Source organism: Python bivittatus, unplaced genomic scaffold, assembly GCF_059951505.1.
Source record: "Python bivittatus isolate LINGU-HERP-01145 unplaced genomic scaffold, Pbiv_v1 ctg000070_np1212, whole genome shotgun sequence".
NCBI classification, from domain to species: Eukaryota; Metazoa; Chordata; class Lepidosauria; order Squamata; family Pythonidae; genus Python; species Python bivittatus.
This window is the reverse complement of record NW_028277034.1, coordinates 17,980,301-17,995,993: the sequence shown is the minus strand read 5'-3', so window position 1 is coordinate 17,995,993 and position 15,693 is coordinate 17,980,301. Positions and strand designations below refer to the sequence as shown.

Below are 15,693 nucleotides of genomic sequence, written 5' to 3'. Positions count from 1 at the left end.
AATACCTCTTACCATCATCCTAAAAATTTCTTATACATTAATCCATAAATACATTAAACAAAGGGACATCATATGTACCTGCCTTATTTTTGCATATTATTAAATGATTTGCTAAGCATTTTATTTATTGTTATTCATGTTTTGCTTTCATCATACAGCATGCTTATCACATTCAGTAGTCAACCTTCAACTATATATTAACATAAAATATTCAATAATTCAAGCCTATTTATCATATCATATTTCTCTAATAGACACATAATTAAATTTCTCCTTTTCATACATTTGGCCATGACCTGCTGAAGATCGAAAACCTGGTCTGGTCTGCATGCCCCTCCAGCCAGCATTAAGCTGCACTGCACTTCCCAGTTTTTTCTCTTCTACTTTTTAAATCAGGATTTTGCCCAATGCTTTCAGGCATGCATAACAACCTAATCCCCCTGTGGGTTTTGCATGAACTCTTGCTACTTTCTCCTTCATATAGCAATCATTATCATATATGCATTTTTTTCATCCACAGTCTCTTTCACTTCTTTGTTCCACCATGACATGGTTTGCTTTTCATACTTCCCACTAGCATAACCCAATACTGCTCTTTAGCCTTTTGTAATATTATTCTTTTCACTCTGTTCTGAATAGCTTCCACATCTTTTCCCCTTATAGCCACTTATTCTGTTGGGAAATTAATTGGCCTTCTAATACTTCTTCAAATAGGACTCACACTTCCTCCTCCTGCAGTCATGCTACTTTCATTCTTATTTCTTTACAATTTTTCCCATGTCCGTTTTTTTCAAGATCTACTTTTCAGACTACCAAAAAATGGTCTCTCTCATATTTGGATCTCTCATCTGTCTTGTACCCTTCACTAATTTTCTCAGTCTTTCATCAGAAGCAGTCAAATCAGTCATACTTCTAGATTTATATTAATACCTTTGCCATGTGTATATATGAACAAACATATACCATTTATTCAAAATCATTTTTTCTAAGGAGATCTCCATCAGTCATCATTCTCATTGATTATTGGCTCTCTGGATGGTCGATACCTTTTTCTATATTCTCATCAAATTTCCCCCAATCCACTCATGTTATGTAACAGAATGTATTTTCTCTTGGATTTTAAAATGTTGAGCAATTTTACCAAAAGTATCATATTCAATTGTCATCTATGAATTCCTACTTTCATATCTACCTATAACAGCCAAGATACCAATTCATATTTTCTGATATACATTTAAGTTTTTCATTTATAATTAAATCTACACCATCACTTCCCTACATGTATTTATCAACTCTACTCCTCAAGGTTCTACCTTAATTCATTTTCATTACATCCTTCTTTATTTTACAGGTAGTTCCCAGTTTAAGAATAAGTTCTATTCCCAAGGTCTGTCCTTAAGTCGAATTTACATGTAACCCAGAACAGTATTATTGTATAATACTATATAAGTAGTATTGTGTAATCATTATGTATTTAACTCGAATCATTGTGTATTTAACACAAATTTTGCTACAGTAGGCTCCACTCTTAACTATGGGTCATCTGTACCCTGGGCCTTCTTAACCTGGGTACTACCTGTATTTTCAAAGTCCCAGTATATATACCTATTTTTCCTTTTTGCATTTCATTTGTTAATTCCCACATGTTACTATTATCTCCTCCTGTATTTCATGATCCAGTCTTCCATATGTCATGATCATCACCAGATGCTTATGGGCATCAACTTCAAGGCTTTGGTCAGTTGAGGCTTTCACGAAATACTTCGTAGTAAGTTAAAGTGTATACTAGGTTACCAGCCTTCATTGTATTTGTGCCACGTGCCGCACTTCCTTCTAAAGGTAAGGTCAGTACTAATCAGTTTAGTGCATTTTGACTAGTAGGCCATAGTGTAACCAAAGCTCAGTTTTACCCCAAGCATCCTCATAATATTCTGCACAAACTAATATCTCTAATCTGGAAACAACTTTCCAAGCCAACATAATATTGCCCACATACTAATAACTAGGAAGTATATGCAGTTTACAGACACACACTCAGGATCCCTTGTTTTTATTATTAAAATAATATTTATTAAAATAAATACTTTTAAAATTAGTTTTAATTTATTATTATATCATATGTAAGATTTTGTTGTCTGAATGTAATTTGTTTGACCAAAAAAAAAAAATGCTAACAAAGTAAATTATTCTGTAGGTATGTAATTGTGCATGTTTGTATGTATGTGTATATGGGGGGAGACTGTGTTCAGCTAAATTGTTGTGGCATAACCTTTCATAAGTCTGTTTCAGATAGATGTTTTTATAATGTTTCCATATTTAAAACAAGTTTTTATGTTCTGCAACAGAGTTCTGAAGTGATCCTGTTAAACAATTTCACTATAAAAATGGGGATAACTTTCTTGGATTTATGGCCTGTTTAATAGGCTATGAAGATAGATACAGAGATTCCATTGTTACTAACTCAGAAACTGAAATATATTTGAAAGTATATAATCGTAATGGGATGCAATTATGTAATGTGGGAAATTTGTCTAATTGTTTTAAATAAATCATTAGCCTCCCACTGCAAAGAAGATAGCAGAGGATGAGCTTTTCAGGTAATTTTCAAATAACCATGTTCTCACATGATCTTTGAATCTACTTCTATGATCAAATCTCATTATACAGTGGAATTACTTCAGGCAGCTTTCGTGTACACACATAAATATTGTTCATAGTTGTGGTGATCCATGTAGGCTGGATCTGACTTAACTTTGGAGTGCCATTGTTTGAGTCATTAGATTTCTATTAAATTGTGTTATTCAGTTTTCAGTGAGAAAGATTCAGTAATATGTTACAGAAGTTTGCAAGCTAAGGAGCAACTGTTACATTTATATCGTTCTTGAGTTGTAATCTTGAAAAACAAAGCAAATAATGTCATCCATTCAGATCATGGTACAGTCTTGCCAACATAACTGCCCACACTGATCATTTTAATATTTTTTGTAAAGCCCTAGATGTGTTCAGTAACAGCAAATTCTTGTATTTCAGATCCTGCACGGTCAGCAGTCGAAGCATGATACATTTTGGAAGGTCACTTTTTGGGGGATATTGTACCTCTTATATGCCTGATCTAGTGCTGCATGGAATAAGTTCTGATGAACAACTTAAGCAACATTTATCAGCTGAGTTGAATCATGCCATAAATGTAAGTCTGTACATTTCTGTGCAAAAAGCTTAACAAACATTAATGTAGGCAGAGACTGGCAGAAATGAAGAGATTTGAAAATGCTGCTGATTAAGCAGAATAGGCAGGAAGCTTTAATAATAATGTTTAGAATATGAAGGAAAAACTTACTGATTTTCTTTCATTAGTAGCATTCAGTTGTAACTTGACAATTTTTGGTATTTGTAGATACAAGAATGGTAAATAGTTTAAGACAGTTACTGACACTTTGGTTACTTTACATTTGGACTCTTATAATACACTCTACATTGGGCTTGCCCCATGTTCCATTGATTAAACAGTGTCACCTGCTGGGACACAGGAAGTGGGCCTGTTCTGTCATGGCACCTACTTCTGGAACACCATTCCTCCTGAGATGTTTATGGCTCTCACCCTGATCTTACTTAAACAAGTCCTTAAAACCCAGCTCTTCCCGTAGGCCTTGGGTTACAGCGGGTGACAGATCTCTTGTATGGTCTACTAGATGATGTTGTTTCTCCAGACTTTTCTTTTTAGGTTATGTATATTGTTGCTTGTATGTCTTATTTTTTAAGCCACCAGAGTTGTGTTATCTTGTGGCAGTCTATAAATTTAATCAATGAATAAATAAAATGTTCATTAAATTATTAAACCAGTTCATATAGAATAGGTCTGCAAGTGACTGTTACCAATTATAGTCAAAATAAAATCTCCATCTCTGAGAAGGCAAGTATATTTCTTAGGCTGGGAATAAACTAGTCACTTGCCTGCAGACCTTTCTTTGTGACCTTGCAGAGTATCTGCCTTATAACTGGTAACAAATAATGGATTAAGATCAACCTCCTTCTGATTCAAAAATACAATTCTGCAGAGTGATTCTCCTAGATGTAGTAAGTCTGCCTTGCCTATACCAGTTCAGTCATATTGAGAGTTCTGATGCAGAATGCTCCTCTATACAAAAATCTATAGGAACGTAAGTATCAAGAAGGCTAAGTGAGTCCTTGATTCCAAATTTATATCTAGTAACCTTCTTTGTGGAAGGAATTTCTTTTTCTGCACCTAGAACTACATTGAAGTGGATCAAGTGAAGAAAGGCACCACTGATTGCCTGTATAAGGCAAGCCTGATTTTCAAAGCTTGCAGCATATACAGTGGCCAAATTAATTTGACTGAGATTAATTGATAGTTAATCTAAGTGAATCAGAATGTGAATTATTCCAGGTCAAAGTATATATTAATTTAGCATAGTATTGTCTCCTGTAACTGGTTTGTGGCTTCCCATCCCTCATTTTTCTAATTGGAACAGCCAGAGAATGAAAATTCTTTTTTGCCTGCAAAGCATGCATTCAACTATGCCCCTTTCTAATCTGTAGCTGTGTGTTCTACATTTACCCTCTTTGTCCTGATCCAGAAATCACCACATATTCATACAGATTTCCAGTCCTGTGTAGTTAAATGGAGAGCCCCTGTTTGTATCTGCATCTAATCTCTGCACTGAAACAAGTAGAAATTCTAGCACAAAACATATCTGAAAAGATAATCTAAGTCTGAAAAAAATATTTCTCATTATATTAATCTATTATTAGTCAATAGAGATTTATCATTTAATAAATTACTCTCAGACTTATCACTTCAGTTGGCTGCGAGCACATTCTTGCCAGAAACGGCAGACAACAGCTGACTAATTAAATATATCTGCAGTCTGCCAAATGTTTCTCCTATAAAGCTGGATAGAATGCAGGGTTTATTCTTAAGTTTAAATTCAAAATGATCCTTAATACTGGGTATTTTTCTGAAAATATCCTGCTTCATTTTGTTTTGTTATGTGTGTTTTACAGCATCCAGTACTAGATGAGCCTATAGCAGAAGCTGTTTACATTATAGCGGATACTGATAAATGGACAGTTCAGGTGGCTACTAGCCAGAGAAAGGTGACAGACAACATAAAACTAGGCAAAGATGTCCTTGTCTCCAGCCAAGTATCATCTTTATTGCAGTCTGTTTTACAACTTTACAAGCTTAACCTTTCTGCTGACTTCGTAAGTACTCATTTAGAAACATATGTGTACAATAAATATAGATAAGGAGGGAAGATAAGATGTGCTCCGGGTTTTTGAACTACATGTATTTCTGCACTGATTTTTTAGACTTAGAGGAGGCAGCATGGTGAGTAATACTTTCTTTTCATACATGTTAACTATGCTATCTAAAGGTTCTCCTTGGCAGCTGTTGAAGAACTGATAACTATTCTTCAGGGAGTTTCCTGATTATAGCCCTGTTTCTCTAACTTGACAGGCAGTGGCTGCATCTTTTATATCGTATGAGCTACCAGATGAAAAGAAAAAAGTTTCACCCACCTAATATTGTCCCAGATACAGCCATTTTATTTATTTATACATACATACATACATACGCCGCCCAACTCAAACAATGTGACTCCAGACAGCACACAACATAAAAAATAAACAATTGATTAAAATATATATATATATATATATATATATATATATATATATATAAATAAATAAAACAACAATAAGCTGTTACAGTATATAAATATAAAATGGTGACTAGCACATAACAGAACAACTGAAAGGAGGGACTCTCACTCAATTGGTCCTGAATGCCTGGGGGAAGAGCCAGATCTTAATGGCTTTGCTAAAGACTAGAAGCGTTGGAGCTTGTCATATGTTGGGGAGGGGGGAAATCATACCAGAGAACAGGGGCAACCACAGGAAAGGCATGCCTCCTGGGTCCCATAACATGACAAGATTTAAAAGAAGGAACCTGAAGCATGCCCTCCCTCTAGGAGCATGTGGGTGGACAGATGTTCTTGGGGTGTTCATTACTTATATTCTAATAATATTCACATTATGTTTCATATGACAACCCCACATGGTAAGGGCACTTGCTCTATGGAAGGGCAGAGTTTGATTAATCTTGGCTTCATTGGAAGATTGTTAGTCTAGACAATAAAATACTGACCTAGGCAGAACTTCAGTGTAGTCCCAACAAAACTAGTATTTTGTTACTTACATGTACTGTATAAGTTGCACACTTTATTATACACTATTCTATTTGATTTTATCTCTGTGTGTTTTTCCTTCCATTGACAGTGTATAATGCACCTTGAGGATCGCCTACAGGAAATGTACCATAAAAGCACAATGCTATCTAAATATTTGCGAGGACAAACAAGAGTTCATGTGAAAGAGCTTGGAGTGGTATTGGGGTGAGTGCTGCTAAAATTAAAGCCTAAGGCTATTGTTTTTAATCATCTTTTTATACAATGAATATTCAGGATGGATGACCTTTTCTTGTGTCAGGTTTTCTGCAGAAGGCACATTGTAGTATGTGTATGTATGTATATGTTGCATTGGGCCAGCTGGAAATCAAACTGAGTTGTTATATTAAATGAAATTTCTATCCTCCTTTACTTTCTGAATAAAATGAAATTTAAAAAGACAGAAGCTCTCAAGGACTCTCTTATATGTAGAATCCTCTGTCAGTATCAGATTGAACAGGGGAAAATGTATCAGTTTTAATTATTTCTGGCTTTAAGATCAGGATATCTTGTTTTAAGCATGTCAAGAGATGAAGATGTAGTGTGATATTCATTAGTTAGCATTGTATTCCTGACCTTAAGTAATAATTGCTCCATTTTTATTTCTGAATAACTAAAAGAAAAAAGGGAAGGATGTTCTTTTCATTGTCGGAAGAGCATCTTGGAGGAATAATTTTAACCATGGTTACTAATAAGCTACTTTCAATGCAAATAGAAGGTTGAGAATTGATCTCCAGGTTTGAAAGATATGGTGTATATCACATCACTCAGTTTGATTGGCCAGATTAACATAATTAATTGCAAAACCTATTAACATTAACATTTGGAATATTTTTTTCCACAAATATGAAAATGGATCTCTTCCTAGAAAGTGAAAATATGGACAACATTGTAAAATATACCTGAATTCAGATTACTCATAGATTTTCTGATGAGATTTGTGTCTAGTTGGTTCATCAATTGTGTCCACTCATAGAAGAAAGTTGACTTATCTGTGTTATTCATGAGTCATTGATTTGTAAGATATCTAACTCAGGTTAAGGACCCTTTAGATCTTAAGATTTTGCTGAATCACAACACCGAACATGCCTTCAAAGATTGCTAAGAGCAATAGTTAGAGAAGTTTGCAATAACTGTGTGATGTTAAGTTTTTATTGCATATGAAGCAATTAAATGCATGCTTTGGTAAATACATACTGGTTTGTCCTCCTATTTTCTGCACAGCAACAACCCCATGAGGTGGGTTGGGCTAAGAGAGAATGACTGGTGCAGAGTCACCCAGCTGGCTTCCATGCCTAAGCGGGGCGCACTAAAACTCACAGTTTCTTGGTTTCTAGCCCAACATCTTAACTACTACACCAAATTGGCTCTCTGTTAACAAAAGAAGAGGTATTATAGCCAGCACTGCCTAATGGGATAAGTGGATATGGTAAAAGAATTACAGCAGAAAATACTGACTTCCCAGACCCACTCAGAGATAGTCCAGCCATGAAGTTACAAATGTGTGAAGCACCAGCTCAGACTTTTGTCTGTACATTATTAGTGCTGAATTCTGGACCAATCAAGAATGCAAGCTTATTCTTTGAGGGGTAGTGCAGTCCCATCAAAAATAGATATCTATATCCAGAATCCTGGACTTCAGCCTGAAGAATCAGTAACAAAGGTCATATTTGAATTCAACTTCAATATATTCAGCCACATCCAGTCTTTACCTAGAGCTATGTAGATGACTGAGGTGACATACATAAATTCACATCCTGGAGACAGAGGGAGCTCTTCAGATCTCCAATCCTCAATTGATCAGATGTTTGTTTAATTATGTTTAGAGTTTGTATGCCATTGCAATCCATTAGACTCTGAATGGTATGTATTTCACAATTTAATAAATAGATTAACACAATTAGACCAAAACAACATATGGCAGGAATAAAGAGACACAGAAATAAAAAGTACAACTAAGTATCATGTTGATAAAAGTACAGTTAAGTATGTTGATAAAAACTAGTGCCACATGTTTAAGTTAACCTCACTAGTGGCTTTAAATAGATGCTAAATAAAAGAGAATATAAAATCAGAGCTAATGGGAGATGTGCATGCGCGCACACACACAATGCTGAGGAGCGGCTTCCTAATACTATCTTCTCCAAATGCTCCAACAGTATACTGCAGCCAATAATACCAAATCCACCAAGAGATCTTTGGTTTGTGTGCCCCCATCTCCCAATGCAGATTCATAAAGGCAATCTGTGCTGTCTCTATGCCAAATCTGTGTGTGCCTAGAAACTGAACATAATTAAGATAATTCATTTAATCTAAGATCTCTGTAGTTGCAGTGCCATTCCCATCAACCAGCTTGGCTAAATTGAAATATTGGACACAAGTCAAAAGTTGCTGAAACAGTTTGATACACTGACTATCGATTTCAACTAGCACTACTACCTTGTCTTACTATAGATTTATTTTGTTTGGTACCACCTTTTGGGATACCAAATTACCTTTTTCTGGCAATAGATTGCTCTCTGGTACTGTTAATTAGCTTTTTGATATATCTTTGGTTATGCAATTTGACAATTTGAGGCCAGATATATTTGACTGACTAAAGCAAGGTTTCACAACTTTTTTCAGCTGATACTTACTTGACCTTTAAGTGGCATACCAGAAGGCCACACTCCCCCCCAAAAAGTGAGTGGTGCCAGTATAAAACCTACACTTGATTTATTTTTAATTGAAATAAAAGTAAAATAAGTTAATTGAATATAATTATTGTGATTGCTGTCCATGTGTTTCTTTTTTTTCCCTTTCAAGCACATTAAAAACAACAATTCAGCAACAATTCTAGGGACCATATTCAATGTCAGGGGGTGGGCTGCAAGATGTCTATTCTTGGTTTAATGCGTCAGTATGTCTTTTAGTATCACTGATAGAATGATTATCCATGTATAGTTTGAAAAGTCTTAAAGAACATTTAAATGTGAATATCTTCTTTATTATTTATGGTCCCAGACCAATAATATAATATAAGTGAATATAAGTTTTTAAAGAAAAGATTCTCATAGTGTTCAAGAAGGTAAATACATACAGAATGGAAGACTTTTTTTTTAATATATAGCTTTACTCATTAGCCCCAGTTGAAAGCTGATTGGAATGCTTTAATACCTTTCTGTAGCTTAAATATTAATGCTTTCTCATTTTCATTTATAGGATTGAATCCAATGACCTGCCTCTGCTGGCTGCTATAGCAAGTACTCATTCTCCATATGTAGCTCAAATACTCCTCTAAGTTAAATACTTTCAGACAAACTCTGTTCTCTCAAAGATTTGGGAGTGAAGAACAGACACAAAGAGATAAGCAATGAAGAGAGTTTGTGACAGCAATTCATTGCATCCCATTTGGTTTCCTGCCTTTTATGTGAATATTTATCAGTGGATTTTTAGTTTACATGACATAAAAGATATTCAGGGTTTTTATATTGTTATGCATCCTTGTTTTTTAATGAATGAAAGGATTAAACACTAATGATGGGTAAGTTGTTTATGTGTAGTAGCCAGTTAAACAGAACATCAAAAATACAATTTCCTTATTGTTGCATTTGTCATATTCTTCTGAATTTTTCGAATAAGGAATTCTAAGCAAATTATATAAACATATATTTTCCTGTGCTTCTATAAACAAGATGACCTGTATGCTTGCCTGCACAGAATTGCCTCTCTTCAGAAGAAGGGTTCAGAATTCAGCTACTAGGTAAAACTTGATTGGTGGCTGGTTCTTCAAATGGGCAAAGGAAACCAAGAGACCTGCAGTTTTATTCAAAGAAAAAGAGGAGGAAGAAGAAATAATTTTGTGTCATTAAATGAAAGTCAGAGAAAGTACTTGAAACTCGCATAAAGTCTGCTTCAAATTTACCTTACTGCATATGCCACGTCTTGAAGGCCTCATCTTGAATTCTAATTTCCAGGTCATGTGAAAATGAAGATGAAATATGGAAATTTTTCCTGTGCTACCAGCTCCAAAAACTTAGCGTTGACAGTTAAGAACCAATATGGTTATCAACTTTCATAAACTCTGGGTAGCTTATTCTGAATGGTAATTGTATCATTGCCCTGATAACTTTTTAGTAAACATGATTGATTTTTAGCGTAAATGATTGAAATGTTCAGAAGAAATTCCAGGGTGGTTATGTGGGAAGAGTGAGGTAACCATAATAACAATCAATTAATTAAGATAATTACAGACATGTGAAAAATCCCACAGAATATTTTACACTAGCTTTCTGGTGCCTTCCATTGTCCTGAATCTAAAGAAGATCATAGGACCAGGCATAAATGACATCTATCCCTATTTGTCTGAAGTAATATATGCATCTCTATCCTTGTACATCTTGGGTTTCAAATCTAGGATTTTACTTTGCAGTGGGGATAGGAACCCTGTAGCCTTTCAAATGCTGAACTGTATTCCCCAGCTACCTTACCAGCATTGCCTCTAGCGAAGGATGCTGAAAGTTGTAATTTAGCCATATGGGAACCACTGGCTCTCTATCCCTGATCTAAAGATTCAGTTTAGAAGTTGTTAACTTTATCAAGCACTTTGTATTATTATTACAAGTTAGAAGGGGGTCTTTTAAGAAGGCTCCCAAATGGTTCAGTGATGAGATTATTTTATCGTTCTAATAACATTTCTGTATTGGATAGAACAATGCTACATGGAGGTAAAAAGTGTTGGCAATGACATAAGTAGTGCTGGTAATTGTTGATGCAAAGTTTATCCATGTAATGGCTTAATATTCTGCCATTTCCTTGTTTTTCCTTTTTATTTGTTGTTTAGTTCTTGCCAAAACTTTCATTGCAACATTTAATCCTCTGAGATTCTGACATTCCTGTTTTATAGCATCTAGAAATGTATCCATAGCAAAATTCTTCCGTACCTGCTGCAAACCAGCCTTTTTAATAAAAGAAACATAATTATTTCTTTTTAAACTGAGGATCCATTGTGAAAAAAAATGCTGGGGCTAGCAAGCAGTTCTTAAATTTCCTTACACACCTTTTCAGGGTGTACATACCATTTGTATTAATGCTACATTATCCCAGATATTAGATAATGTTATCTAATAAGATATTAGAAAATAGATATACTCTTCCTTTTTAAAAAAAACTATTGATAGCTTTCATCATGTTTACATTGAAAAATGGCCCTAGATTAGGACTGCCTTTTTTATCTTCTAGGGAAAATAAACTGTTTTCACTTTTCCACCTAAAATAGTACTACCTCGGTTAATTGAATAAGTTGCTACTCGGGTCAATTTCAAATTTCTGCATTTGTTGAACTTTCTGAAGGATTGTGCCAGAGCATTTGCTGGGCAAAAGCTATACCCATGATTATTCATGGATGTTTTTTTATTAGCATGCTTTAGTTAATTTTTTTATAGTTAAAGTGATAAATGTGCATGAGAAAAACTGAAACTGACAATAATAGGAAATGGTGTCTTCAGTTTAAAATATTCTGAAAGGTTTTTAAATGGTGTATTATAACAGTATTTTATATCTAGAATAAAAATAAGCAAACTTGGTAGAGTAAGGGTAGGATTCTGAAATTGGAGCAAATATCTTTAGATGTCCATGGGTCATATTTTCCAACACAAAGCATGAGTGATTTTTTTAAGAATGGGGGAATGAAATGTGGATAAGTAATTTGTAATATACATGATTGCATTCAAAATTTTAAATGTTGATGTCTGATATTTGAAAACTCGCCACATTCTGGGTATCTCATCTGAAATAAGCTGTTCTGGAACTCCTTATTTCTTTTAATTTTCCAAATTGTTTTCATCTTCCACCAAACTCATAATTGCTGAAGAGGAGTGGACTTTCGAAATGCCAGAATAACAGCTGTGCTTTTCAAAGAGCAGCAATTCTTTCACAAACTGTGTCAATGAAGTTGGTTACTTGGATTTAGTGAAGTAACATGTTACTTATTAGGGAAAGAAGTATGGTTCTGTAGGATGTCTCCAGAGAGAACATGCAAGTACTCCATGTGAGTATGGGTACTAGTGTCAAATTCTGGAAGCTTCTTACTTTGATTGTAAATAGGCAGTATCACTTGTGTCAATTTTTTTGTGGCATTGGTGCAATAAATTTTGTTTGTGAATTCGTAAAACTAACATTAAAATATTGTTTTTCTACTCTGTTCCACTGTCAGACTGATAGGATTATTTTGTGCCTGTTTCAAACAAGGGGGAAATCCTGCATTTTCTGTAGTTTTATAGTTTATGGCAGCCAAGCTTGGAGCTACACTGTTAACAAATTAAGAAATGTCACCTTAAGCAAGACTATACATATTCTATATGTTTGTAAGTCTTCACGGCTTGGTTTCAGTTTACATCACCTCAGTAGTCAGAAGCCAGAATGCAAAGTGCAAACAGTAAACTGAACAGAGAAGTGTAGAAGGTCAAAAGTGCAGACAGTAAACTATGAAAAGACTGAGCTGAGTAACAGTATCATCTGCTACGATCTTCTCTAAATTGAAAATGTATTTTTAATTTATTTCTCCCATCAGTAGATCTTCACCTGGTCTGTCAAAAAATTGGGTGGCCAAAAAAAAAAAAAAAGCCCTCTTAGCTGGCTGTCTCACTGGCATGCTAGTATTGCATAGGTGGGAGAGTCTTTGATAACCACATTCAACCCCCAACTGCAGTCTGAAGTAAGATGCATTAGGAAGAATAGATACTGAAGGAATTTACTTGTTCTTAAGCATTATAGAATGAATAAACAACGGCAGCCCTGTATTTGTGCTCATTTACTATACTTTTTTTTTTTTTTGCTTTTATGGATGCAAAGATTAGCTAGCTCTTTTACCAGTCATCTCTATTTGTGTTACAGGTGGTCCTCAACTTACAACCACAATTGGGACCAGAATTTCCATTGCTAAAGTGAGATATCACATGACTCTTAGCGACTGCAATGCCAGCAGTCCCAGCTGCCATTGTTAACTCAGAATCATGGGTCATTAAGTGAGTACCCACCCCAATCCAAGCCGTTCTGAGCTTGGTCCCTCTCAGCCCCAAGCCTCAGTAATGTAAGGGACTGCCACCAACTCCCCCCACCTGCCTATCTCCCCCCATCTGTGTCCTTCTGGCTGCCTTGCATCCTTCCTTGCTCTGGGGCTGCTTGTTACGCCCCTGGAAGCTGCAGCCACCCCAGCCCAGTCCCAGCTGCGGTTGCCCTTGCCACCTTGCACTCTGAGACCCCTGGTGACCTGTGCTCTGCCACCCCAGCTGACTTTTGCCATCTTCTTGCTCTCACTGCTGAAGAGGCATGCCCTAGCTGGCTGCTGGACCAGGTTGGGCTGGGCTTCAGCTGCAAAAAAAGAAGAAAAAAAAAGCCAAAAGCAGCCCCACAGCCCTGGTGCACCAAAATGCCCCTGTGCAAAAGGCTCCTGGAGCGTGGCATGCCAAAACGCCCATTTTTGCCATGCTCCGCACTGGGGCTGGGCTGGGCTTCTGGCTTTTTATTCTTTTTTCACAGCATGAAGCAAAAGCCCAGTCCAGCCCCACCCAAGAGTGAGGTGCAAAGCGGCATTTTGGCATGCCAGGGCTTGGGATAATTTCGGCTTTTTTTTTTTTGGCAGTTGAAGCCCGGCCCAGCAGCCAGGCCAGGCACACCTCGTCAGCAGCAAAAGCAAGAAGACAGTGAAGGTCATCTGGGGCAGTGGAGCATGGGGCAGCAGGGGGAGTTGAAGCGCCCCTGTGGTTGTAAGTGGGCAGGTTACCAAGCACTCAAATTTTGATCACATGACCACAGGGGTGCTGCAATGGCCATAACTTTGGGTACCAGCTGTAAGTCACTTATTTCAGCCCGTTTGTAACTTCAGACAGTCACTGACGAACAGTTGTAAGTCAAGGACTACCTGTATTGTATTCGCTACATTTTAAAATAACTTTTTATAGACATTTCATGGTGAACATGATTGATGGCCTGTAAATATTGATTTGGAAAGAAATCGCAGTGAGTTCTGATGGCTTACACATTAAAATATAGTGTTTTGTGGGTATTTTTAAAAACATTTTAATGTAACAATCCCCCAATTTGGTTTGCAATGAATATGCTCTGATAGTACCCACTTTATTGGTATCAAAAAAAAATTTCCTTTAAAACATCTGCTTTTAACATCTAAAAACAGAAAATTCACATAGACATGCCAAGCCAATGAATGATCAACAGGTAAAAGTAAGATTTTATCCTTTTTTCTAAAATTATTTTATTGCTATTGCATCCATGAAAGAAACTTTACTGAATGGAACTAAAATATGCAAAATGGGATTGTTGCAGAGGGAGGAAGAGAACAGCTAAATGGATTGACCAGCAAAGTAAAAAGCTTTGACCTACTTGTAGGAGGACACAAGATTAGCTTAATGACACATTAGTAATCTGTATGCTGACAAACTACCATTAAATTACATGCACCTGTTTCTTGTTGAGCCCTTGAGCTAGTGCTGAGGGTTGGGATGTTTTGAAGAACTACAGATAATGAAATGCATATAACCAGCAATTTAGCAAGGTCAAGATGGTAAGAGACTATCTTATGAGAAATTGTCAGATCTTTAGAAATAAATGTGACCTCAGCTAAATTGGATTTCTTATATCCAGTGTTTCAACAGTCTGCCAAAAGTCAATATGATAAGGGAATCCAGGTTAGATTCTAACAAAACAGTCCCTTTACTGAGATTAAACAGCAAAAAAAGAAAAATATATGCTATATATTAAGGATTGCTTTCAGTTTTGAGCACTTAGCTAAATCTGCCGAATAATTTTCACTGAATTTTAAAAGGCCACAATTTTTTTCCCAAAAAACACCATGCATTGTTCTGTTAGTTAATTGGACAATTTTAGGTTCAAAATCTAATAGATATATTTTATGCCGCTATTAATTTGAAATGTGTGGTATGTTATTTCTGAAATGTGTATTTTGGTCCTTTTTCTACACTAAATACATTGTATGGGGTAATTCAGAGCTTAGAATTGATCTAGAAATAGCTATATGGTTTGGATACTAGGATTTTTACTTTGATCAATTATTGGATGATAATGATGAGTTTTAATCATTTTCTGTGTTAAAAGATAAATGTCATTTGTTTGTTATCACCCACTTGCTGTATTTACAGTTATGACATTTATTAATACTTTGATTTGGACTAGGAGCATTTTCATCCTCAGAGACACTTAAGTTATTAGAAGGAATCAGTAAACCCTACAAGACCAAAAGCCCACAATCAGTCTTCATAAACATGTGTTATCAGTACATTGGTTTGATATAAAGACTGGATGGAATAAGGAACTGGAGATCACCATTTTATGTAACAATGAGAAAATATTGTAACCATAATACCAAAACCTCACCAGATTGCAGTTTATACAGCAAAAAAATATTTCGGATATATTTGACTCTATTGTG

The 15,693-nt window shown here is 35.7% G+C and overlaps 1 protein-coding gene across 4 annotated transcripts in view; it reads left to right on the top strand.

The window, feature by feature from the left end:
- Window positions 1-14,199, top strand: part of FNIP2 (folliculin interacting protein 2) — an 80,142-nt gene extending 65,943 nt beyond the window's left edge. For all 4 annotated transcript variants that reach the window (XM_088132712.1, XM_088132713.1, XM_088132714.1 and 1 more), the window contains 4 exons: window positions 3,031-3,187; window positions 5,023-5,223; window positions 6,301-6,416; window positions 9,450-14,199. In XM_088132712.1, coding sequence (XP_087988838.1) covers window positions 3,031-3,187; window positions 5,023-5,223; window positions 6,301-6,416; window positions 9,450-9,528 — 553 coding nt within the window. In that variant the 3' untranslated portion in view covers window positions 9,529-14,199. The remainder of the gene's footprint in view (window positions 1-3,030; window positions 3,188-5,022; window positions 5,224-6,300; window positions 6,417-9,449) is intronic.
- The last annotated feature ends 1,494 nt before the right edge of the window (window positions 14,200-15,693 follow it).